A 26,613-nucleotide genomic window follows, 5' to 3' on the forward strand; every position below is an offset into this window, starting at 1 on the left:
AGGAAATAGCATAGTGAGAAGCAAATGTGGCATGATGACCAACTTGCTACTTAAACTACAATCAGTGCTTATGCCACGAAAGCTGAAGAAGTTCCATTGGTGCTAGTTGACTGCACAAACACTAGCTGGGTGGATTGTTTTAACCAGTTTGGAGCACAAAGCGATCCAGGATGAGGTTCTCTGACAGAGACAGCTTGGTGCTTAGGTCTGTTTGCAACCACTATAAACAACTGCATAGAAGACCTAAATGTTTTAGTCCACTCCAGGTAGCAAGCAAAAGTTCTTCGAGTGGTCACCGTGAGTGCTCCACATCAGGTGTCAGGCCAGCCCTGACACCACAGGTCAGAGATTTGCAAATGAGTTGCCACTTGGATCGCCCCTATGCAGTAGCTCACTGGGCCCTTTGTGCACTTCTAGTCGTGTGTGATCTGCTCTGAGACAGTTCCTCTCAACTGCCCTCAGATGCTGACGGATTTCTTCTGTGCTCCTCAGCAGAACGTCTGAAAAGCAATTTTTGTTATTCATTGTTTATAGTTCTTAACACGTTTTCTAATAGTAGTGGTTTTATATTTAATAATTATAGTTAAAAAAAAGTTAGTTGTAGAAGCAATTCTCTTGAAGCTAACAAAACAAAACAGCCGAAGCCTAGCACTTTGAAGACTAACAAAATGATTTATTCAGTGATGAGCTTTCGTAGGATAGCCCCACTTCATCAGATCAAGCTCATTTCCAATACAGACTGATATTTAGAAGTACAGAGGACCAAAAAAAAAAAATCAATTAAAACTGACACAGGGGGATGAGGGACTGGGGGTGGGGGAGGGTATGTTAATGATCCTGTCTGAGATAATTACAAGCATCAAAGAAAAGGAAGCAGTCCTTGTACTGCATGAGGTAATTGATGTCTCTGTTCATACCAAGTGTTAATGTGCCTAATTTGCATATAAATTGCAAGTCACAAATTTCTTGCTCTAATTTGTTTTTAAATTCTTTTTGCTCCAGGACAGAAATTCACAGGTCTTTAACAGAATGGTCCACTCCATTGAAGTGGTCACTGACAGTTTAGGTGTACTGAGTTACTTGATGTCTGCTCTGTGTCCATTTATTTTTTGGCGAAGGGCTTGCCCAGTCTATCCAATGTACATGGTGGCAAGGCATTGTTGGCACGTAGTGTCATATATAATGTTGCTGGAAGTGCACGAGAACGTGTCTTTGATCTTGTAACTAACATGGTTATATCCAGCGATGGTATCCCCAGAGTAAGTATGTGGACAAAGTTGGCAGCGGTGTTTGTGTTAGCCGACACTAAAGGGGTGGCTGATCAGGATGGTGCCAGAAGGAGTCCCTTTTACATCCAAGTCTTTAACTGCTAGGACAGACGGTCTCTTCTCAGCGGGCAGCCAGGGTGGCTGATGGATGCCCCAGGAGTTTGCCCCGTGGCAGGCGGCCAAACTCAACGCCCAGTTTCCAGCATGCTAGCACCACTGACCTTAAGGTGTTAATTAGCCAAAAGCCAGCTAGGGTTCTTTGGTTGTGTATGGCTCGATGCACTTACTGGTGGAGTCAGGCTTAGCGTGGTGGTTACTATGATTTATTACAGTGAAAAGTTTAGCATGTAAGAGGTGTAAACTTACAGGTAATTTAGATGATTAAACTTAAATTTAGTTACACCTTAACTTTAGTTACAACAACGACACTTAACCTATTAAATGCGCACAAAGTAATACATAGCAGGTATAATTCTCACCCTTGCATCATCTGACTCCAGCATTGCCAGCGTCTGTCACTCAGTCCCTCAGGAAGAAGCGTACGAGGCGGGTGTCCTCTTACCTCGGGAGGCAAAGGCCTGTTCTGACCAGCAGGTCAGGCAATTGGAGCTCAGTTCATGTTTGCTACTAAGCCCTATTTTATACCCCTTGGGTCATGTACAGATCTTCCTTAACACCAGTCGTGCTGGTACGTCTCAGTGATGCCAGGCTCAAAAGAAGGTTACTAAATTAATTTGCATTTGTTAGGTGAAGAGAGCCGAATGTTAGCCGAATCATTAAGACAGGACATTCTTTTCACATGGGCATAGGATTCCTCTCCTGGAACGTTATGTGGATGTATCACTATCAGTATTGTTCAAGGGTAGCCCAAGGCCCCCAGCTCCAGGAACACCCTGCTTGTCCCCTTTGTCTATTCTTCTGTGCGTCCCATGTTTTCGATGACTCAGCACATCTGTGCCTTGAAGTAGTTACAGTGAGAGGAGAAGGGGCGGGGTTGGGGGGCGGGGGGTTTGTCTGACTACAGTTTGTTGCAAAGAAAAGTTCCAGGTGTATTATTACTGTGGTGTAGTCTGTGATTGCTGGTGAGAATCTTTCTTAGGTTAGGAGGTTCCTATAGGAAAGGACAGGCCCATCACCTAGGCTCATCACTTCTGGAGTGTAGCATGATGATTCAGAATAGGTTTTTAATGATGCGTTGCAGGGGTTTGAGCTGGGGGCTATAGGTGATGACAAGGGGTGTTCTGTTATTGATCTTATGGGGCCTCGCTTGAAGTAGCTGGTTTCTGGGTTTTCATCGGGCCCTGTCGATTTGTGTTTTGTTTTTTTTTTAACTTCTCCTGGTGGGTAATTGTTTTATGAATGCTTGGTGTAGAGGTCTTGTAGTTTTTGTCTCTATCAGTAGGCTCAGAACAGCTATGGTTGTATCTAAGGGCTTGACTATAAACAATGGAGCAGGTGGTGTGTGCTGGCTGGAAGCTGGCATGTAGGTAAGTGTAGCAGTCTGTGGGTTTCCGGTAGAAAGTGGTGGCGATGTGGCCATCAGTGATTTGTACTGTGGTATCCAGGCAATGAAAACCACAGCCCCAACCCGCTGCCAGGCTTAATCCTCCCCAACTGCCCCCTCAACCCCAGGACTTACCTTTCAAAAGGTACTCCTGCTTCTTCCCCAGCTGCAGACTGTGTGTTTCACTGGGGAAAAAGCTGTTTCCCTCCCCCGCCACCTGACTTACTTGAAATTTGAGTTATGCAAAGGTGTATGGGAATACAAGCACCTCATAACTGGAGGGACTACTGTATCACCAGTATCTTTGCACAGGGTGCAGGTACGCCTCCAGTGGAATGGACACGTGCGCTCAATTGAAGAAGGTGAAACAGTGATCTCACAGTTACGTTATCTGCCAATACTCAGCTCACCAGGTTGGTCACTGACGGAATTCCATCCTGATTCCCCACAGTAAATCAGTTGGCCACCAACAAGAATGACAAAGACTCCATCCAGGGTGGCCAACAGGCTTCGCTGGGCCCTGTGGGGTAGTGGGTGCAGTTCCAGGCCCACAGAAGGGGCAGGGCCATGGGCAGGACTGAGGCTAGCTCCTTCCCAACCAGCACTGCTGGGGGCTCACAGCAATTTGAAAGGTAATTTTAAATTACTGGGATCTGGTGCAGCTTGCCCTCTTTGCTCTCCTGCCCCTGAGCAGCAAGTGCTGTAAGTAAATATCTACAATTTTCTTTTAACCTTATATTATGTCTTTTTATACAGAAACCTTACGATTTCTGTACCATTTTCTTATTAACTTCATAGTAAGCCTTTTTCTAGAAATACATAGAACTCTGTAGTAAGTCTTTGGTAGTAAATCTTTCCCCTTTTACTTAATGGATTGCTATGTTGAACGAATGGGATGTGACTGTGGAAAGCAGGCACCTCTGATAGCTGCAGCACTTAGAGAGGGGAATGGAACCAAATCCAAGGACAGTAAGCACCTGTCAGGTGGGGAAGAACAGACATATTGATGACCTTGGCAGTCAAAAGCAAGCACCTTCTTTTGAAAGAAAATTTGAAAGGAACTCTTTGAAGATGAATGCGGCAGCATTGAGACAGCACCCAGAAGAAGGCACCAGGGATGATTGACACAGCCAAGGGTACGTAGGTTTTGCATATATATGGAGTGACTGCCTGGTGTAGATTTGCACGAGAGAGAGGCACCACTATGAATCCACAGTGCCTTGCAGGGGAACCCCCGGGTCTCATTTTTGTCAGCATCAGAGCATCAATGTGAATTGTCCAAAGCCTGGCTCCACCCATCCTGCTTCTAACTCACTTGATCAGTGACGTTCTAGGAAGCAACTTCTTAGTAACGACAACAAGACGGAGTGTGCTTATGTGTGTGTGAGTGCAACGTATCATATGCACCTGATACCAATAACTGTGGCATTTTGGCTTATTCCCCTGCAAAAGATCTGCATAATTCTTTTAAGTACAGGGGGTCCTCTTTCTAAGGCCAGGTTACATTCCTAAATAATGCAACTTCTAGTGAAATGACTTATAAAGGGAAATTAATAGTCATAAGGAATAATGTAATTCGCTTCAGATACATTCCTAACACGTACAGTTCACACACGTGTGGTACATACAATATACCTATAACCCACAAAAAACAATAAATAGAAATAGAAGAGAAATAAATAGATAGAGAAATAGAAAAAGATAAGACAGCCTGTCCTCATCACCTCTTTGCCAGCTCCCAGGTGTCTCCCTGCTGGCTTCTCATGGCTCACCACAGCTCCCTGGCGGCTCCCTGCCAGTCCCCACTGGCTACCTGCAAGGTTAGAACATAAGAACATAAGAATGGCCATACTGGGTCAGACCAAAGGTCCATCCAGCCCAGCATCCCATCTGCCGACGGTGGCCAATGCCAGGTGCCCCAGAGAAGGAGAACAGAAGACAATGATCAAGTGATATATCTCCTGCCATCCATCTCCTGCCCTTGTTCTGAAGGCTAGGGCACCATACTTTATCCCTGGCTAATAGCCATTTATGGACCTAACCTGCAAAAATTTATCAAGCTCTTTTTTAAACCCTAATAGAGTCCTGGCCTTCACAGCCTCCTCGGACAAGGAGTTCCACAGGTTGACTGTGCGCTGTGTGAAGAAAAATTTCCTTTTATTAGTTTTGAACCTACTACCCATCAATTTCATTTGGTGTCCCCTAGTTCTTGTATTATGGGAAAAGGTAAATAATTTTTCTATATTCACTTTCTCCACACCATTCATGATTTTATTATATACCTCTATCATATTGCCCCTTAATCGCCTCTTTTCCAAACTGAAAAGTCCCAGTCTTTCTAGCCTCTCCCCATATGGGACCCGTTCCAAGCCCCTAATCATCTTAGTCGCCCTTTTCTGAACCTTTTCTAATGCCAATATATCTTTTTTGAGGTGAGGAGACCACATCTGCACGCAGTACTCAAGATGTGGGCGTACCATAGTTTTATATAGGGGAAGTATGATATCTTTTGTCTTATTATCGATCCCTTTTTTAATAATTCCTAACATCCTATTTGCCTTACTAACTGCCGCTGCACACTGCATGGATGTCTTCAGAGAACTATCCACTATAACTCCAAGATCCCTTTCCTGATCTGTCGTAGCTAAATTTGACCCCATCATGTAGTACATGTAATTTGGGTTATTTTTTTCCAACATGCATTACCTTACACTTACCCACATTAAATTTCATTTGCCATTTTGCTGCCCAATCACTCAGTTTGCTGAGATCTTTTTGTAGTTCTTCACAATCTGTTTTGGTTTTGACTGTCCTGAACAACTTGGTGTCATCTGCAAACTTTGACACCTCACTGCTTACCTCATTTTCTAGATCATTGATGAACAAGTTGAACAGGATCAGTCCCAGGACTGACCCCTGGGGAACACCACTAGTTACCCTCCTCCATTGTGAAAATTTACCATTTGTTCCCACCCTTTGTTTTCTGTCTTTTAACCAATTCCCGATCCATGAAATGATCTTTCCTCCTATCCCATGACCACCTAATTTACATAAAAGCCTTTGGTGTGGGACCGTGTCAAAGGCTTTCTGGAAATCTAGGTATATTATGTCCACTGGGTGCCCCTTGTCTGCATGTTTATTAACCCCTTCAAAGAATTCTAATAGATTAGTTAGACATGACTTCCCTGTGCAGAAACCATGCTGACTTTTGCCCAACAATTCGTGCTCTTCTACGTGCCTTGCAATTTTATTCTTTACTAGTGTTTCTACTAATTTGCCTGGTACTGATGTTAAACTTATCGGTCTATAATTGCCAGGGTCTCCTCTAGAGCCTTTTTTAAATATTGGCGTTATATTGGCCGTCTTCCAGTCATTTGGTACCAAAGTGGATTTAAAGGATAGGTTACAAACCACTGTTAATAACTCCGCAATTTCACATTTGAGTTCTTTCAGAACCCTTGGGTGAATACCATCTGGTCCTGGACACTTGTTACTATTCAGCTTATCAATTAACTCCAGAACCTCCTCTAATGTCACTTCAATCTGAGTGAGTTCCTCAGATTTGTCACCTAAAAAGGCTGGCTCAGATTTAGGAACCTCTGTAACATCCTCAGCCGTGAAGACTGAAGCAAAGAAATCATTTAATCGCTCCGCAATGGCACTGTCTTCCTTGATCGCTCCTTTTATATCTTTATCGTCCAAGGGCCCCACTGCTTTTTTAGCGGGCTTCCTGCTTCTAATGTATTTAAAAAAACATTTTACTATCGTTTTGTGAATTTTTGGCTAGCTGTTCCTCAAAATCTTTTTTGGCTTTTCTTATTACATTATGACACTTAATTTGGGAGTGTTTATGTTCCTTTCTATTTTCCTCACTAGGATTTGACTTCCACTCCCCACCAGCTTCCCACCGTCTTTCTCTAGTTCTCTGCCACTCCCATGGCTACCCGCCAGCTCTCTGCAGCTCCCCACCAGTCCCCCATGACTTCAGTGCTCACTTCCAGGGCCCCTGCACTACCGCACCTACCACTCAGCGACCACACAGCTCTGCTATGTTCCTGGCTTTTGGTCCCTCAGACCCTAAATGAACGTCAGTGTGGAGCAGTGACACCTATAATGAATCTGCTTTCCTGGCTTACTTAACAATGTATGTGTAAAATGACTTATAGCAAAGAAACTTATAATAAGGGCCACCTGTACAACAGTGTGACCCCTTTCTATTCAGAGCAGGTGCCAATCTGTCCCTCCAGAGTACTTCTGTCACTCACTGATTTCAAGAGTTACATTATGCCTTTTTCCTACTACCCAGAGTCACAAAGAAAATCAGGCAGGAAGGGTATGGTCACAGTGACACTAACATCCCCTTAGTGGGCCATAGCATACTTGCCAGCAGATGCACTCCATCTATGCGCAGTGACTGATCTCTCTCTCTCCTCGCTCTCTCAGCGTTGTGCATAGACTAGAACTTCAAAGTCCCCAATTGTTTAACCATTTCAAGTCTCTAAATCCATTTCTACAGTTTAAATAATGTGGAACACTTGTGGGTCTTTTGCACAGGGAAGCAAGGAGGGGCATGCACCATGGATTTTCAGAATAAGGTAAAATTAAGTAAGATGTTTTTTAAAAGTCCTTTGTAACAATCCTCATTTTGTAGCTTTCCTCTTGTCAAACTCTGGGCTTTCCTCTTGAGAAATTGGGCCTCATCCGTGCTGATAGCAAAACAGGAGCTTAACATGCTAGTGGTACTTAGTCAACAGCTGATGTCGCTAACCTTTTTTAGGAACACCTTTCATCTAACTACCCTGTTTTTTATCTGTCAGCGAGCTCAAAGGTGGTTTCTAGTACACTGTATATGTCAAACAAAGAACAAGTGACATTTTAGCTTTCCATGGATGTTTTGGAGAGGGTGTGACCGTGTAACAATTTTAAAAGAAGCAAAATGCAATGCTTTACAGAAGTCACTGTATTGTAATAAGTGCAATAGAAACAATGAATCAGTACAATTGAGTCTTTTGCTGAGTGTTTGCCTTTTCAAAATTAATAGGTTAAAATATAAAAATACATATGTTCAAATAAATGGTATTAAGAAATCAGTACACATGTAAATCCCAAAATTAAGTAACGGGGATGTGACAATAAGCTGTAAAGCTTCTTAAAAGCATTTGGTTTCCACAATGTTAGAACTTCCTAAGTTGGGGTGCCTCCCATAGGCAAATTTTGCAAAATTTTAATGATGATTTGCTTTTATTAAAAATCTTCAACTACTTTGAATTTCTACTCCAAAGAAAAACAAACAAAAAAAACCCCACCATGTATTGTTGTTTTACTGATTTGATTATTCAATACAGATAACTTTCACTGTTAGTTTTTCTTAATATCTAATATAAATCACCATTGCTGCAGATTAATCCCATTGTTTCTTGTTATATGAAGAACAAGTGCTGAACTTTCTCTGTCATACCAGTTATGAACATTTTCGTAGTGCCAGACTTTTTCTGTATACTTCTTCCTGTGTAGTAACAGATAAACTAACTATAAGTGCAGTTAAGTTCAGAAACAGACTTACAAGGAAGGCTGTGGAATCACCATCATTGAAGGTTATTTAAAAGAAAGTTGGACAAAAACTTTCAGGGATGATCTAGGTTTATTTGGTCTGCCTTAACATGGAAGGGCTGGAAAAGATAACATCTCCTGTTCTATGTATTTATGATTTCATGCCTTAGCCATGGACCAATGTGCAAAAACCAGAAAGTAGCATAATAACATTTAAAACTAAACATAAAATTATAAAATGTTAAAATACTTATACAGATAAAAAAAGAAACACACCATTTCACCACACATTATCATGCCACCAGCTTCTTCCTTACACTAAAAATGGCATGATAACATACCAATCTATATATGGTAACATAAATAAGTACAGGTTGAACCTCTCTAGTCTAGAACTCTCTCATCTGGCAACATCTGCCATGTGGCACGATTTTAGTTAGCAGGAAAACCACTTATCATGGGTGTGGCCTAGTTTCCCTTGGTCCCAAAAAGTTTATTTATAGCCACGAGTCCTGCCTCTTAGTGTTCTGTGCTGTTAGTTAGCTCTAATTTACCCCAAATGTCTCCTAAGAGCCTAATAAGCAGTGTGTTAGTAATGCTGCAAGACAATATTGACTGCCTATTGCTCAGAAAATTCTCTCGTCTGGCACCAGTCAGGTCCCAAGGGTGCCTGATTAGAGAGGTTCAACCTGTATTTGATATTGGACACCTTAAAATATAACATTCCCTCTTATTTTCCCTGAAGAGATCAAAAGCAAATTATAGGCTGCAATTAATTGCAGACTAGTTTGTATCTTCTAGTAACTCATTTATTACTAAGACAAAAAGCAAATTACCTATATTAACTACTGTGGAACCTGCTGTCCACACACTTCAGTAAAAACTAGTATTGATGCGACTGACATTGATATATGTTCAGACTGGTCATGAATTTGGTTCCATATTGATAAAAAAATTACCTGCTCTTGCCCTCTTCCCTCCCCTGCAAACAAAACCCAAAACACAGACCAACAAAATTTGACTTCACACGGCCATTACATTTCCCGTGATATTCTGCGTAGGAATTAGAGGTGATTACAACAGAGTTGTTAGACCTTCCCAAATTCCAGTTCTTTCAGTCTGCCTCCTAAAATTCCACTAGTAGCTAAAACCAAATACAGGATTTTTCTTCACTTTCTCTCCTGATCTATTGCTGATCATTGCTGCTATTAAACTCCTAGATATAACTAAATTATTTTACTGGGTGAAAAGAAACTAGTACATGTAAGGCAATCTAAAAAGTAGGGTCTATTTATTCCAGGCAGCTATCTGCACATACATGAAAGCAAGTAACTTCAATAATAATCTGCTGATCACTCATAACTGATGAAGGAAATTAATTTTAAAAATAAAGGTTAATGGACCAAAAAATAGTTGATTTACCATGATTACAGAGTTTAAAAAGGTTTCCTAGCATTTCAGTTTTATTCAAATATACAAATGTTGTTGAATATCAATTTTATTTGTCCTTTCCAAGAGACAATAAGTTTAAAATCTTCTAAGGGGGAACTGAATCATGATAACTGCATTGAAACAAAATACTCAGATATAAGACTATGAAGATATCATATGGCAACTGACACATTATGTCAGAATCTTGTTTCTACTTGCTCCAAGAGAAAGATGTATTAATCATTTTGAACAGTTGGGCTTATTTTTGCTGTCCTTTTGAGAATCTAGCAGGAAGAAAAAAAACTTTAAAATCATGCACTTTTTTAAAAGTTCAAAGGGACTTTCAACTTACTGGACCAAGTGCTTTATTTTCTGGAGCAGATTGTTTTATTTTTTGACTTCAATGTCATAGGCAACAAGCCCACTGAATGAAAATCCTAAATAAAACGTCACATTTTCATTACCTGGAGGCACTGAATCAAAATGCAAAGGCAAAATAGGAATCGCTCCAGCATGACCCTGTGCAAATATTTTTCCTTTCGCTGTCCAGCCAGTCACTCTTTTTAGGACACTATGAACTTCATTTAGTTTCCAGACATCTCCATATAACCATTTCATTCGTCGTTCATTTAAGGAGCCCTTTATTAATTTATCAATTTTAGTTCTGTGTACTAGCTTTCCTGCACCAGTGCCTTTTCCCAGGAAAAAATGTGTGTAGATTCTCTTTTTTCTTGGAGCAATGTTTTTCATCTTGATGTCATACAAGTGCTTCATGGACTGAAGTGAGGATATGAGAATAGCATCTTTGTCTGTATTAGATTCTGTGTCTAATGCATCATCTGGCCAGTACAGCAAGATGAGCAAAAAATAGGCACTTGCTGGAAATCCTGTTCTTCTCTGTTTAGAGTATCTACTACTGAGGTTTCTGAGTGTTCGAAATGGAAGAAGTTTGGAAGACCCAGGAGATAAACAAGCTAATGTGATGTGACACAAAATGTAATTGATGAGATCAGCATCCTGCAAGATTTCTTTCTGTGGGTCATCTGGATATAAGCTAATTATTTTTTCTAGCTTATTAACTGACCTCTCATCCTTTGAATCTGACAACAATGAAAGAATGGTACTGACGCTGCCACCACCATACTTATAAATGTTCATCTGTTTGACTAATTTGGTTTCGGGTACAGTAAGGGACTCTGAGGTAAAGAATTTGCCATACAACTCAGTCTGTCTTTTCAACCACCTTCTGGGATTGTAAACATGCTCTTCCTTCTCCACAGCCTCATCTTCATTGTTCTGATTTTTATCAGTTTGGAAGTAACTTAGGTCTTCCGAAATCCAGTCCAGAGCAGTATAAATGTTCTGGCATAAGCCTTTTAAACGGCTATGAAGCTTTTCCCATGGTTTTTTAATTTCCTCAGGAATGTAGTCTGTTAGCAAATAACGCACAAGCTCAGAATGTTCTCCTTGTGTGTTTTTAGGAAATACCTCAAGTGTAGACAAGAATTTTAGTAGACGACATCCCACTTCAACCTCTCCAAAGTAGCCAGCGTTATTCATGCTGTCGATCTCTGCCTTTGCAGCCTGTTGTGCAGCCCTGAAGCATTTCATAGCTTTAAGGGCAATTTCTATCATCTGAATGACTTCATCAGGAGTGACCTCATCTGTCTTGTTGTCTACAGTAAAACTAAACCATTTCCTGTATACTTGACCTTCTGTATCCAAAATAAAAGAATCATTTGGCAAATGAGATTTGGCTACTCCTGCCCAATACTCTGCATCCTCAAATTTTTCATAATTGTAATGCAGTCGAGCAAGCTGCTGGGCAAAGAAAGCATCCTTTCCCAGGCATTCGTAGGCTGTTTTTAAAACCTCTATCGCTTTTCCACAGTTTTCAACCTTACAGATATGCTCAATGAATGGAGAGAAGAGACTGTCAGTATTGTCTCCCCTGCTCTTCTTGTCACGTCGTATGAACAGATCTCTGATGAATTTTATGAATTCCTCTTGTCCAAATCTGTGGTGTAACAGCACTTTTTCTTGGAGAAGGTTCATTGCAATTTGACTCTGAGGCTGACTTCCTGAGAGCTGATGCAGAATTTCTTTTGCAACCAGGTGATGTATTATTTGAACACATGAAATGTAGGTGGTATTTTCTCTTAATTCAATGAAAATAAGTCTTGCCTCTTCACTTAAGTTATTTTTGAAATCATACTCTCGCAGTCTCTTTTCGGTATATACTCCCAGCCCTAGAAAAGCCTCACAGTGTGACAATGAAATATATGAATTATGTACATAGGAATTGAGCAAAGTTACATACCTAATTAAATTAGTAACAGGGGAAGAAAGGTCTATGCCTTCCATCCAGTGCTCTACGAACTCCCTCACGTATGTTTCTTTAAACTCCTTACTCATCAAGACAAATGTAATTATAAATCCAGGCTTAAAGTCCTTCTGCTCTTCAAAATTTTCAATTTTGGTTTTAAACAGGTGTTTCTCTTGTTCTGACAGTTTGTGAGTGACAGCAACTGCATCAAGGGGAGAAGCTTTGCAAAGTGTTTCAGGGACATTAGATCGTTTACAGCCCATGAGTATGAAACAACATTTGGTAGAATGTACTCTTCGAGCTGCCATTGCTTCCATCAAATAATGTTTTAATTCATCAAAATAATCTTCATCATAGTCTTCCACCAGGAGGAGGACTGGAAGAGAATTCTTTATGTCATTCTCATCATATTCTCTAAAATTAACTGCATGTTGGCAGACAGTTGCCACTGGGTATGTGGATTTGACCACAGCGCATCTTAAATCCTTTCTTCTTTTCCATAGTACTTGCCTTCCAATGGTGCTTCCTCCACTTCCAGGATGATGAAATATTTTTAATTTAGCCACAGAATACCTGAGTCTGTTCCCATGCAAAATATCATCTAAGATTTTATGAACATCTCTGCAGGCCTCTCGTTCAATGACTTCTCCACAGCTCCCTTTATCAGCAAGCCAGAAGTTTTTCCAGCTGACTCTTCTACCCTGGTAAAATGTCCGTTCTATCTCCTCTACTTCTTGTGTGCTCAGAAGATCCAATCTGATATCATCACATTGATTTGTACACAAAATTTCAAGGGAAAACATTTTCTCTTCTTCCAGTGTCAGAAGCGCACACACACCTTTTGTGGAAACTGGTAAATGTCTGGGACATATTGCAGAGGGCATCATGCTTTGAATAGTGGCATCTACATGGCTGAGTTTCATGCCCACAATGCTCCTCTGTTCTAGTGTCTCAATGCTACAAGATGCCTGAGCTGCATTAGCCCACTTTTCATAATTTTCTTTGGACTCTGAAATGCATAAGATGTAATCCATGCCATTCATTTCCGTATAGAATTCGTGGAAGGTGTCTACAATTGGCTTCTCCACAGGTGAGCACAGGAGGAAAAGTACCATAAAAGATCCCTTAGGAAGGAGTTCATCACAAAAGAAAGATATAGCTTTCTTAAGATACTTCTTTTTAGTTCTAATCCACGTATTTTCATCCAAAGTTTCTTCCTTCCCAAGGTAGTCACTACGTCCATTGCAAAATATCCAGCAGGTGTTATCAAATAGGCCCAAATGTTTTTTGAATTCATTGGTGGTCATCTGGCTTTTGTTGGCAAAATCTTGCAAGAAATGCAAATTTGTTGTATGATGCTCTTTGTAGTTGGCATGTAAACCTGACACATTGGAATCCTCATCAAAATCTAGTACACAGAAAATATTCATGCGCATTAAAAAGTTGACAAACTTAAGATCTTCCTTTCCACATCTGTTTGTGACAAGGATGTAATTCAAGAAGTTATCTATATAATTCTTGCCATCATTTAATAGGACTAATAATTTACGTGCTGAATCTGGGGAAGTTTTCCTAAAGTCTTCATGATTAGAGGACTCAGCCGTTGCTCTTCGAACATCCCTCTCTTGTAAACCCAGAATAAAATCCTTTTTTTCTTCATTCTTTACAGGTTCAGAATTGGCCTTAAGCCTTTGATAGAGAACTGGAGTCTTTTCATAGATTGTCTTATTGCTGTCTTTGTTAAATTTAGGTAAGCATATTTCAAAAATCTTTCCCTTCACTATGCTTGATGATGGTTCAATATCGACCTCCACCACAAAATGTTGGTCTTGTGTGTCCTTCTCAATCACTTCAATAAAAACAGGAGGGCGAATGCAATTTCTTGCAGCTTCTTGTTCAGATTTATTGAAACACTTTACAATGTTTTTATCCAACGCATCAACATAGACATCTTTGTTTCTAACTGGCACGCCTATTATTTGCCCATGTTCATAATCTTTGTCACCTTCAAACCTGTCCATGACACCAAAGTGTATCGTTCCATTGGTTCGGATATTCATGCAGGCTGAGGCAAATCGAATCACTTCAGAGGCAAACTTTGCTTGCAGTTGTGGGCGATCTAGTTCTATAGCATTGGCAAGAGATTTGTATTCATGGCAAGGAGTGATTAAATTAATGACTCCTGTTTCAGGAGATAAGACAGTGTTTTTCACATATTTAAAATTAATATCTTGAGTGCTGAATGGTCGAAATCTACTCGGAGTTAAAGCTTTGACTCTTTTTTCATGCACTGAATGACTTTTTCCATTTTCTGCCCTGATAAGAGTCGACACTGATGTTTCTGTGTCTTCCCTGCTAGGCTCTTCTGCTGTACCAAAGATGTCTGTTTCTGACGCTGCATTCTGGTGAGATGTTACTTGAGAAGTTGATACATTTTTAGGCCGTGTGATTTGGATGCTCTTTAAGCCACTCTCTTTCTTTTCAGCTGGTACTTTCACTATTGCAGGTATTTTAGAATTCACTTTCTTTTCTTGGGTATTAATGGTGTTACTACTGTCACTAGAAGTTTTTGGTGCCTTAAAGATGGGATTATCTGCTTGTCCTGCACCTGTTCTTTTGCTTAAACGTTCCAAAAGTTCATTTCTTTCACACAGGAGTATATGGATTTGGCCTTTTTTCATACCAATGTTTTTGAGGAAAGAATCGTTTATTTTTTTAAGCACTGGACCAGTTACTTCTTCTTCTGATAGCTTTTTCACATATTCCTCTTTTATTCCAATGCACTGTAGCCAGGCACTGACGTGACACTCATTCCAGTCACCCACAGGTAATGTGTTGTAGTCTGAGAATAAAGTTTAAATAAAAATAAATAACACTATTAAAAATAAAATAATCATAAGCATAAATCAGACAAAATGTGATGTCACCTAGAGCAATTCAGTGTGATACATTCTCAGAGCTGTAATCCTGTTTGAGAGAAAGCACGCACACATATGCATGGGCTGGTGGACTGAGTATAAAATTGGGGATCAGAAACTCACACATTGTGATGTCAGTTCTCACTCATTTGCTGTCTAGTGTTGGGCAAGTCATTTAGCCATTGTCTGAGTTTCCTAATTTGTAAAGTGAAAATACCAGCTACTTACCTATCTTGCAGGGCTGTTGAGAGAATTCAGAACTGCACACCATACAGTGGATATGTTTAAGGCCAAATAAAGGCTAAATAAGGTCTTTAGAACATCTACTTGTATTTAAACTTTTAAAAACGAATTATGGGAAAATATCTTAAAAATACAGTACATACCCATTGTCTCTTGAAGTGGGTTTAGATCTGATAAATGAAGATCTAAAGTAAAAGAAAACATACACCATGTGTTTCAGAAAAGCATTTCCACATTGTCAATATTGTAATTAATTTTTTGCACAGTTTGTCTTTTTATGTAAATATTTCCTTTATTTTCAAAATCCTGGGTTGCCATCCAGCACTCTGCGTTCTATAGTTTGACATAAATTGGTGGAAGATAAATCCATGAGGGGTTTAAATGCATAACTCTCTAGCTGCCAGAAATCATGGGTTGAATAGAGACATTGGATTCATGGGTTATTGCAGCAATCTATAATCCAGCAACTTCCCCTGCAGCTGTTCCCCTCACCCTCTTTCCTTCCTATGACTGGAAAAGTGCTGATGGGCCACGTCACCTCAAATGGTGCCTTAAAGAATGCATTACCTACTTGTACTAAACAATCTGTTCTATCTTGTATTTAGCTGTGATAGTCTGATTAAGTTTTCCAGATGTGGAGAAGAGCTGTGGGCATGTCTCCACTATGGGGTGGATCTATGCTGTGGTGATTGATCTGTGATCTGTTTAACAGGTCTTCACTAGACCTGCTAAATCAACCTGCAATGCATCACTCTCCTGCCAACTCTGGTACTCCACCAGAATGAGACAAGGGGAGTCCATAGGAGATGTCATGCAGAACCCCTGGTACCCAGATGTAATTCTAAGCTATGTCGATTTGAGTTATGGTATTGACCTGTCCCCCTTGTGTAGACCTGCCCTCTGTGAGAGCCTGAAAGCTTGTCTCTCTCACCAACAGACATTAATCCAATAAAAGATATTACCTCAGCCACTGTGCCTTCCTGAAGGCTTGGCTACACTTCCAGCACTGCAGTGTACCAGCTGTGTCACTGCAGGGCTTATGTAAGTGGGACAGTGGGCCTGCTGTTCAGGAGACCATTCCTGGCTCCTACACTACCCCAGTGAAATGGGCTCACAAAAGGCTCTGAGTCCCTGTTCCCACGTCCTTTGACCAGTGGATGAGGAAGGCCCTCAAGGGCTCCCCTTCCATTCTCCTGTGTGTCTGAGTCCTTGTAACCCCAACAAAGCTGGGCCCAGGATCAGCGTTCCTGCTAAATTTTTCCATCCGTGGACAGAATACATTTTGTTATGTGTGCCAAGGCATGTATGCATACGCACTACCACTAGACGCACCTCCTGCCCACGAGGGGAGCACTGCTAATTAGCTGGGCAGCACCTGAATCTCCTTGGCAGCTGTCCAAGCACTCGGCTGACAGGAAACACTGCCCATGATTCCTGGGGGCTCAACCCCAACCTTGTTGTGATCACTTAGGGCAGGGGTTGGGGTGGCCCCACTCTGGGGTGCTTGCTCCATACTGCACACTTCCCTGACCCACTGATAATTACAGACAGTTCAAAGCAAATAAACAGCAATCCATTAACAAAATGGAAAGGAAAAAATGGGAACGATTAAAGGAAAGCACATGCTCATGCTCTGCAAATCACAATCTGCATCACTGTAATGTCAAGGCAGTTCACAGTTTGTGCCTCACACGTCCCAGGCATTGTTCTCAGGCCCTGCACAAAGGTCCTTCTCCTTACTCTTCACCAATACGAATACCCCTGAGGGGTATAGCATCTGCACATTGTCTCAGTCAGGGTACATCTGCGGGGAAGATTGACCTGGGCAGTGTTGATCTGGAGTTTGATTTCACATGCCTGGTAGAGCTATGCAAAAAAATCAAACTATCTGTGGTTGGCTGTCCAAACCTGTAGTCCTCAATATTGCGAGGAGTAAGGGAGGGCAAAGGGGAGAAACTCTGTAGCTAGAATCGCACATCTAAAAATCTACTTCAATGTCTATTGTAGACCAAGCCTCAGTACCACTTTCCAAGCGCTCCCTTACAATTATAGACCAATAGAGCTCAAAGAGACCTAAAAGACCATCAGGTCAAGCCCCCTGCCCAAGGTAGGGCCAAACGCATCAGGTCAGCCAAGCCACGGCTCTGTCAAGCCAAGACTTAAACAGCTCCAGGGTTGGAGCCTCCATTACGTCCCTGGGTAGACCAGTCCAATGCTTCACCACCCTGTCTAATGCTGCTTTTGCTTAGTGGACTTTATGTGGCTTCAACTGGTGTAATTTCTGCCTGTATTACTAAGTACTCATCCAAAGGCACCATGTGCAAAATAATGCCCGATAATAAATTATGGCAGAGAGGGGAAAATGCAGAATGTGACCATTAATGCATTCCAATAAATAGTTCTCAAAAGCCCTGCAAACAAACAGCCTATAGAACAGACAGCTAAAAGCACAATAACTGATACCTCAGGCCATGTCAAGGAACAGTTGTAAATGCAGTTGCAGATGTGTCCATACCATGCTATGAAAGGTCAACGCCATGCTCACATGCCAGGTCAGTGGAGACAGGTTAAACCTGGCTGAAGTCCCATCTCAGAGAGGCAAGTCTAGGCTCCCACCTGCTCCAGGGATGTGCTGTGAATTCAGGTTTAAAGGCAGCCAAACATTAGTGTAGCTCAAAGCAGCAGCCTGCAATAAAATGGCAAGTTAAGCAGAGCCTCTCCTGGGACCCAGCCTGCTATATCTGGGGGCGCTAAAGACCGCTTCTTTGCCCAAGACCATTGACGGAGAGCTGGGACTTATAAACCGCTAGGGATGGAGCGTCCTTCCCCTCTCGGTTACGCATTCCAGTGCGTCACCTCCCCCCCCCAAAAGCGTCTGCAAAAGCAACCGGGGGGGTCGGGCTAAAAGCTCTGGGCGTGGCGGCTGTCAAGGCCGGGGCGGTGCAATGGCTTCCGCCAGACGAGGAAACGAAACTTATTTCGGCCTGTCCCGGCTAAAGAGCCCCACGAGGGTGCAGCGACGCGTCGCAGCTGGGGCCTTTCCCGGAAAGGGGGGGGCGAGCCGAGCTCCAGCGACTCCCCGGCCTGGGAAGGGGCTGCCCCACGGGGAGAGCGCCCAAAGAGCGCCCCAAGTCCCAATCAGCTGCTGGGGCAGTGCGCGGGAGGGGGGAGAGGGGGGCCCTGCTCCGGGGCGCTGCATGACCTTTCTGTCGGTGCCAGATGCTGAAGGAGCCCGGAGACCGGGCGTTCAGAGCCAGCGCCGAGGCGGAGTGCACGGCGCTGTCCCGGCAGGGCCCGGCGTCCCCCTCAAGCCGGGCCGCTGCCTGTCGGGCGGAGAGGGGCTCACACTGCCGTAACAGTCCCCTGCCCGGGCCGCACGCCCAGCGCCCCGTCCCAGATCGTCATAGCCGCCGTCTCTCTCCTGCGTCCAAGCCCGGGGCGTGCGGAGACCAGCTGTTGGGTACGTTCCGCCCCCGGCCCGCCCCTGCAGGAGATGGTCTCAAACACCCCTGTCGGGGACTGGCTCTGTCCTTTTCCTGCTTGCCCCTGCGCCCAAGGCGGGGCCCACCTCTGATGCAGGGCAAGCACTGCCTGCCCTGGGCTGGAGCCCACCGCCCTCGCCAGCCTGGCTGCCCCCAAAGCCAGTGGTGACATGCCCTCAGGAAGCCAGCCTGGCCCCAGTGGGCTCTCGCGGTCAAACTATTCCAGTTCTCTTATTTAGCTTTATTGCACAGTTGCTACCTTGATTTGCAACAAGTCTGTCTGTCCCCCCTTCCCTGAATATCTGTGCCCCAAGAATCATGTCTTGTTTGTAGTACATTCACGCAACCGGTGGACACCAACAATACCAAGACACATGAACAGGACTGCTGACAAGGGACACAGTCAGGGAAATAGCCCAGTTCTTGCCTTGCTGGTCTGTATATATAGAAAAACCTACCCAGCTGTCACCAGGCCAAGGCTGCAGCTAGATTAAAATCGAATTTAAACAACTTATTTTGCCCTTAAGACAGCACTATGTCACTGTTATTGTCTCAGTCTAATCATCCCTAAGATCTATAGCAATGTTAAGGAATGGATATAGCTCCAAGCTCAGTTTTAGAAACTCAACTGCAGGAAAGTGTGGGAGCACCATGGCTGTAATTCTATTTCATCAGCCTCCAGCGGTGTCCTGTGTATAACCTACAAAACTAGGCAGTGACCTTGTATGTCCGCTTCCCTCTCAGTGCAGAGCTGGGGACCAACTTATAGGCTGGGGAACTGACTGGCTCACCAGCAGTATGATGGAAAGGGACCTAGGGGTTATGATGGATGAAAGGCTGGATATGAGTAAACATTGTGCCCTTGTAGACAAGAAGGCTAACGGCATATTAGGGTGCATTATGAGCATATGTACAGAAGTACTTATTCCCCTCTATTCGGCACTGGTGAGGCCACGTCTGGAATATTGTGTGCAGTTTGCCGCCCCCCCCGTATAAAAAGGATGTCGATTTGCTGGAACAGGTTCAGTGGAGGGCAGCAAAGAAGATTAAGGGTCTGGCACACAAGATCTATGAGGAGAGGCTGAGGGACTTGGACTTGTTTAGTTTACAGAAGAGAAGACTTGAGGGTGATTTAATAGCAGCCTTCAACTTCCTGAAGGGAACCTCTAAAGAGAAGGGTGAGAAACTCTTCTCAGTGGTGTCAGATGACAGAACAAGGAGCAATGGTCTGACATTGAAGAGGGAGAGATATAGTTTAGATATTAGGAAAAACTACTTCACCAGAAGGGTAGTGAAACATTGGAATGAGTTGAGGTGGTGGATTTGCCATCCCTGGAGGTTTTTAAGTCCCCTCTTGACAAGGTCCTGGCTGGGATAACTTAGTGGAGGTTGATCCTGCTTGAAGCAGGGGCTGGACTAGATGCCCTGGTGAGGTCCCTTCCTGCCCTATGATTCTATGATTAATTCAATGATTCATTAGATGCATGAGTGGGGGGGTGGTTTCAGAGGGGTATTTAAATGAGTGGGGGCCCAGTAAAAGGGAGGGCCAGAACTGACAAGGTCTATTCAGCAAGGTGGAAATGGACCATTATCGATAGTAGGTATTAAAAGAGGGAAAAAACCAAGTCAGATCAGACAGGGGGATATGACCCATTGTCAGAGTGTAATGGGGCAATATTAACACCCAGGGCAGAGAAGCTGCATGTGTAAGCTGCAAGCCACTCCCAGTCTCTGGTTACTCCTTGGTTAATAGAGTCAGGGTTAACAGGTTCCTTTCCAGCCTGCCTGCCTTTTCTTGGTTTAAACTTGCAGGTGGCCACACCCATGGCTTTCAGCTGACTAAGTGCCCTGATGGCTTTCGATTCTTCCCCAAACCTCCAATGCTGCCTGAGTTAGTCATGGCTTTCCCCCCAACTCCCAAGTCCTTTTCCTGCCTGCCTGCCTTTTTTGGGTTTTAATTTGCAGGCGGCCAGGTGCTGTGTTACAGGTTCATTGGGCAGAACAAAAAAGCAGTCAAGTAGCATTTGAGGATTAACAAAATAATTTATTTTGTGAGCTTTCGACAGCTCACCTTGTAAATTATTTTGGTAGTCTTTAAAGAGCTCCTTTTCTGCTTTTTTTTGTTTTGTTTTGCTGGTCTGTAGACTAGCACTGCTTTCTCGCTGTTACTGTTCATTGGGCAGCATTGGCTGAAAATAGATGTTCCCCAAAACAGAGGCCATGACAGCTTCCCCTGGTCTTCAGCCCTCCCCTCCCCCTGAAAGAAAGACAATCGGTTGCTGCTTACCATGTCCAAAAAGAAATTGGCTTGACAATGGAGGGAAAGTAATTCCATCCTCAAGTGTTCCATGGCCTTGCAAATTGAAAAACTTTCCCTGCTACTAGACACAGGCACCTATTCGTTGGAGTCATTCCAGTGCAGTGTGATAATTCCTTGAATTTTAATTTTACCCTTAAATTCACAGTTGTCACATCACATGTGGGAGGGAGAGCCAGAAAGAGGCAGAAATGCAGGCAAGCTATCCTCAGTCAGCACGTGGAGCACTTTCAGTGCAGTGAACAGCAGTGGCTGAATAAGGAAGAGCAGAGGAGTGAGGGAGAGCAGTGGAGGAATAGTACCAAAGCATGGCAACCGACTCAAAATGAGTTACAAAAAGAAATGGTTGATGGCCAGCAACAGGTAATTGATGGCCATGGACAGGCCGCATCAAAGCTGCTAAGGGCGGTGACAAAGCAAATGCAGGTCCTTTGATCCCTGGTAGAGAGGAACGCCAGCAATGAAAGCCTACAAAGGCCTGTGTTAGCTCATAACAGCTCCCAGGAATGCACTGAAGAGATGCCCCCCCCCCCCCCCCCCCCCCGCAGCAGTCCCCAAACCCGGGGAGGAAGGGAAAGGAGGCCCTCATGCTATGGCTCCCATGGACAGTGCAAGAGATTATTCAAGAAACCGTGAGACCAACGGTTCTTCTGAATGACTTTCTGCCCTCCTTTAGCTTGACACTTAAACATCATCTTTCCCCTCCTCCCCCATAAATAAGATCATGTCTTTCAGCGCTGTGATAATTTGTGGTGTATACGCAAGAGTGAAAGAGAACCCAAATCCTTCTCAGGTGAACCGGGGCGGAACCAAGTTCTAAATAAATTACCTTGAAATAACTTGTGCAATTTGTGCAACACATTTTGCATGTTATTTTGAGATAGGGCTACCCTGGAGCCCTACCTTTATTGCCTACCACTTAGAAACTTGTACACCTAAATCTTCATAAATCCTTGTTATGTATCATATGTGTCCTGTGAACTTTCTAACCAAGACTTGTAATTTTAGATAACCCAAGCTTGAGGCCCAGAAACTTTCCTTTAACTCCCTGTAAATGTGAATTTCAAACCTTAGCTTTAATAATCCATTGTCAATGCTCCCTCCCTCTCCTTCTCCCCCCCCACCCCCTTTCCCTCTCCCCATCTCTTTCTCCCCCCGCTTCTCTCTCTCCCCCTTCCCCCCCCGCCCCCCAACAACACTCGTGTCCACCTTTGTTTTAGCTCCTGGAGATGGAAGATTTCAGGCAAACAGACTCTCATTTACATCTGTCCCTGACTGTTCTGAATCCCCAAGTAGAAACCATACTGATGTGTGCTTGCTCACTATTTTCTCATGGCCTTTTAAGTGCTTGGGATACTTGAGCCAAAGTTAGAGCCTTTTAGTTAAAGCAATCAATAGATGTGCTCAGGGGTTGTTTTAGTTATATAGCTCCCATTACAGTAGTGCCTGAGCATTTTATAATCTTAGGCTATGTCTACACTAGGCAAAATAAGTTGATTACAGATGTGCAAATAGACATATCTGTGCTAGGCTAGGCTGTCTACACTGGGGAAGGTTAACAGAGGAGTTTCTCCTGTTGACCACCTTTATTCCTTGAGTCTTGTGAGTACAGGGGTCAACTGTGACTCCTGAGAGGTCAGTTTCACACATCCCTACCAGACGTGCAAACCTGAAGCCCCAAAGATTGACTCTGAGCAGGTCAATCTTCCAGGGTAGTGTAGATGTATTTATCCTCAACCATCCTGTGAGGATTAATGGGCACTGAGCTACTGAGAGAGACTTAATAACTTCCTTAAATGCCCAGAGGAAATCGGGATGGGGGTGGGGGGCAAGGAATTGAATCCAGGTGGTTACAGCAGGAATGACTTTCAGAGGTGTTTTCACACTAAGGCTGTGTCTGCACTAAGACAAAAACTTGGAAATGGTCATGCTAACGGCCATATCAAAGAATACTAATGAGGCGCTGAATTCAGTGCCTCATTAGCATTAGGACGCTTCTGGCCATGCCACTTTCGAATGCCTGCAGTTCAGCGCGGCTACATGGGGGGGTCCTTTTCAAAAGGACCCTGCACATTTCGAAATCCCCTTAGTCTGCTCAACTGAAGGGAATAAGGGGATTTCAAAATGTGTGGGATCCTTTCAAAAAGACCCCTGTGTAGCCACGCCAAGCCATGGGCGTTCAAAAGCGGCGTGTTTGAAGCACTGCGGCTGGAAGCGTCCTAATGCTAATGAGGTGCTAAATATTCAGTTCAGCACCTCATTGGTATTCTTCAATATGGCCATTAGCATGGCCATTTCGAAGTTTTTGTTTTAGTGTAGACACAGCCTAAGAGATTTTTGCACTAGTTGAGGAAGTACTTGCAGCATGGCATTGGCTTTTCCCCACTGGTATTAACGACGTTAGGAACCCTGGGATAGATGGGCCACCAGCTGCAGACACCTTGCGAAATGGTGCTATATAAAATACCCAGAACAAGTCTATGGGTATGTTTACACCACACTGGTGATTGATCCAGTCGGGATCCATCCACCAGGTGTTGATTTGTCACATCATTAAAGATGCAATCCATTGATCTCTGAGCTCACTCCTGTTGACACTGGTACTCCAGCAAAACGAGACGAGTAACTGGCATCACCGGGAGAGCAGCCCCCCCCCTTCGACCTTACCGCGTGGAAGACGTACTGTGGTAGGTGTGTCAACATCAGCTACACAATTTGCTTAGTTGAAGTAAACTGACAGGAAAGGTGAGTGCAGACAAGACCTAAGGTGCTTAGACACTTGCAACTGCCAGTGACTGAGAACAGGGCTCCTACCATCACAAAAACCTGTGGAACTGAATCCATGTTAGCAATAGACACAGGCTAAATCACTTCACTCAGCCCACTATGGCCGCGTCTACACATGCACGCTACTTCGAAGTAGCGGCGCCAACTTCGAAATAGCGCCCGTCACGGCTACACGTGTTGGGTGCTATTTCGAAGTTGAAATCGACGTTAGGTGGTGAGACGTCGAAGCCGCTAACCCCATGAGGGGATGGGAATAGCGCCCTACTTCGAAGTTGAAAGTTGAAGTAGGGCATGTGTAGACAATCCATGTCCCGCAACATCGAAATAAGGGGGTCCGCCATGGCGGCCATCAGCTGAGGGGTTGAGAGACGCTCTCTCTCCAGCCCCTGCGGGGCTCTATCGTCACCGTGTGCAGCAGCCCTTAGCCCAGGGCTTCTGGCTGCTGCTGCCGCAGCTGGGGATCCATGCTGCATGCACAGGGTCTGCAACCAGTTGTCGGCTCTGTGGATCTTGTGTTGTTTAGTGCAACTGTGTCTGGGAGGGGCCCTTTAAGGGAGCGGCTTGCTGTTGAGTCCGCCCTGTGACCCTGTCTGCAGCTGTTCCTGGCACCCTTATTTCGATGTGTGCTACTTTGGCGTGTAGACGTTCCCTTGCAGCGCCTATTTCAATGTGGTGCTGCCCAATGTCGAAGTTGAACGTCGACGTTGCCAGCCCTGGAGGACGTGTAGACGTTACTCATCGAAATAGACTATTTCGATGTCGCTACATCAAAATAAGCTATTTCGATGTAATGTGCACGTGTAGACGTAGCCTATGAGGAACAAATCAGAGAATAAAATAAACACCCTCTAGGCTCGTCTCTAATTTTAGTATGGTTGTGAGCTGCAGGAAAATAATGTGTTTCAAGCCTCTACAAACATGGCAATTAATGACGCAGCTATAAAATTTCCTGTGCTTCGTGTGCATGTCACCACTGCCCTCTGGTGGCTGGAATGTCCGATTCACTCACATGTTTAATAGTAACAGAGAGGAAGCCATGCTAGTCTATGTACTATCAAAACAAAAAAGCAGTCAAGTAGCACTTTAAAGATGAACAAAATAATTTATTAGGTGCACTTTCGTGGGACAGACCCACTTCTTCAGACCATAGCCATACTAGAACAGACTTTTGTTGGCCTAGTGGTTGCTGCATTAAAAGCTCTTTAGTACTACAGATGCAGGGATTATTTTAGCTCTTTCTTTAGGAGTAAATATGAATATACTTACCCTGCCCTTGTATCAAGCTCAGACACTGGATGCCTTGCTCAGGAGGAATTTGAAGAGGCAAACTTTTCCACCTTTTTGCTTGGTTACCTTTAACATGGGGTTACATACCTTTTTTCTGAAAGCCACACCGCTCCTACAAATGACAGCAGCAGAGACTGCACAACCTGCTTTCAACTCATAATTCTCCTACCAAGAAACAGCCACTTTCACTAAAAAATGAAAACACTCCTCAGTTTGATAAACCTAGTTTTATTTATTTTTGAGTACCAGCCATTATTCAGTAGAATTATAAAAGAACTGTACATTAGAGGTATAAAAATATGAAATAGGCTTTAAATCATCTGACGTAAAACTACCATTTTTTCAAGCTTTAAAAACATGTAATTTGCACAACTTGGCATCTTGATATCTGGTTTCACACAATGTGAAACTAGGAAATTCCCAAAAATTTAAGCTTCAGAAAAGCAATTGCATTAGAAAAAGGACAAAAACATACACCCAAATAGCAATGCCCAATCACACAAGTAACCATCAATAATTTACTAGTCTACGACACAATGGCACAGTCGGACAAATTAAAAGCTTCCCCTGTCTACAGTTTACCCATTAACAAGAATGGACAAATTAATTGCATTGAAAGATGCAGTATAGCTTTTCCTCTTCCAGTTATTAACAAGTGGTTAACAGGAAACACAGGGTTTTAAAAAAAGATTTGGCATGCTTTATGCTTGTACCATTTAAATTTGATGCCGCTTTGTAGTAAAAATTAAATAAATATAAATATGTTAAATAAATATACTGTAAAAGAATAATACATGCATCACATCAGAACTCAGCATTTCTTAATGCAGTTCACACACTTAATGCTTGTCACAGCTTTGGAGCCACTGAAAAGGAATACTGCATCCTTTCAATGTAAAGAAAATGTATCTAAGCTTCATCTTGGACATCACTATCAATCCAGATGTGCAGGAACTCAAATTCCATTGCTTGTTATTACTTTAGTTCACCAATTAAAAATGTGACCCATAATTTCACTTTTCTTTAGAGTAATTCTTATGTAGATCCCTGTCCCCCTTTCATGGTCACACTGCCTCTGTCTCAGTAACTGGAAACCTTTGTATGAAGAAAGGAATGAGCAATTCCAGCTGGCCTCTTTCCTGCAAAGAAGCTAGAAACGGACATCAGAATATGTTTCTCCAAATTATGGTACAGCTCAGTTTTTAATACTGTGATCTAAGCCAAATACTGCCACTGCCTTTCGACGAACATTTGGCTGATGTCTCCCAAACACTATGGCACACGATCTTGCATTTGTGAAGTAAATAAAACTGACTTTTCCCAATCATTGTAGCTACATGAGAACTGGGGACTCCTTCAGTCAATTGCACTGAGTAGTTGGAAATTACATTCTCTGTACTGGTGTTGGATATTTTCAGATTATTCTCTTGATGACCACTGTCTTGTCAGACACTGTTTTGAATGCAAAATATGATAGTAGTGCAATAGCAGGTTTGAATG

General features: G+C 43.2%; 1 protein-coding gene across 4 annotated transcripts; it reads right to left on the minus strand.

Moving 5' to 3' along the window:
* Positions 1–7,732: 7,732 nt before the first annotated feature.
* LOC142023605 (sterile alpha motif domain-containing protein 9-like) lies at positions 7,733–18,679 on the minus strand. 4 transcript variants are annotated; one of them, XM_075014733.1, is made up of 4 exons: positions 18,443–18,679; positions 17,704–17,872; positions 15,384–15,425; positions 7,733–14,921 (listed from the first exon to the last, which is right to left on the minus strand). In XM_075014733.1, exons 3-4 carry the CDS (start codon positions 15,385–15,387, stop codon positions 10,141–10,143), a joined length of 4,785 nt encoding a protein of 1,594 aa, XP_074870834.1. In that variant the 5' UTR covers positions 15,388–15,425; positions 17,704–17,872; positions 18,443–18,679; the 3' UTR covers positions 7,733–10,140. The 4 variants fall into 4 exon arrangements, with proteins under 4 accessions (XP_074870834.1, XP_074870836.1, XP_074870837.1 ...); XM_075014735.1 differs by having other exon boundaries at positions 17,704–17,926; XM_075014736.1 differs by having other exon boundaries at positions 17,756–18,679.
* Positions 18,680–26,613: the final 7,934 nt, after the last annotated feature.

Source organism: Carettochelys insculpta, chromosome 20 (genome assembly GCF_033958435.1).
Source record: "Carettochelys insculpta isolate YL-2023 chromosome 20, ASM3395843v1, whole genome shotgun sequence".
Taxonomy (NCBI): Eukaryota; Metazoa; Chordata; order Testudines; family Carettochelyidae; genus Carettochelys; species Carettochelys insculpta.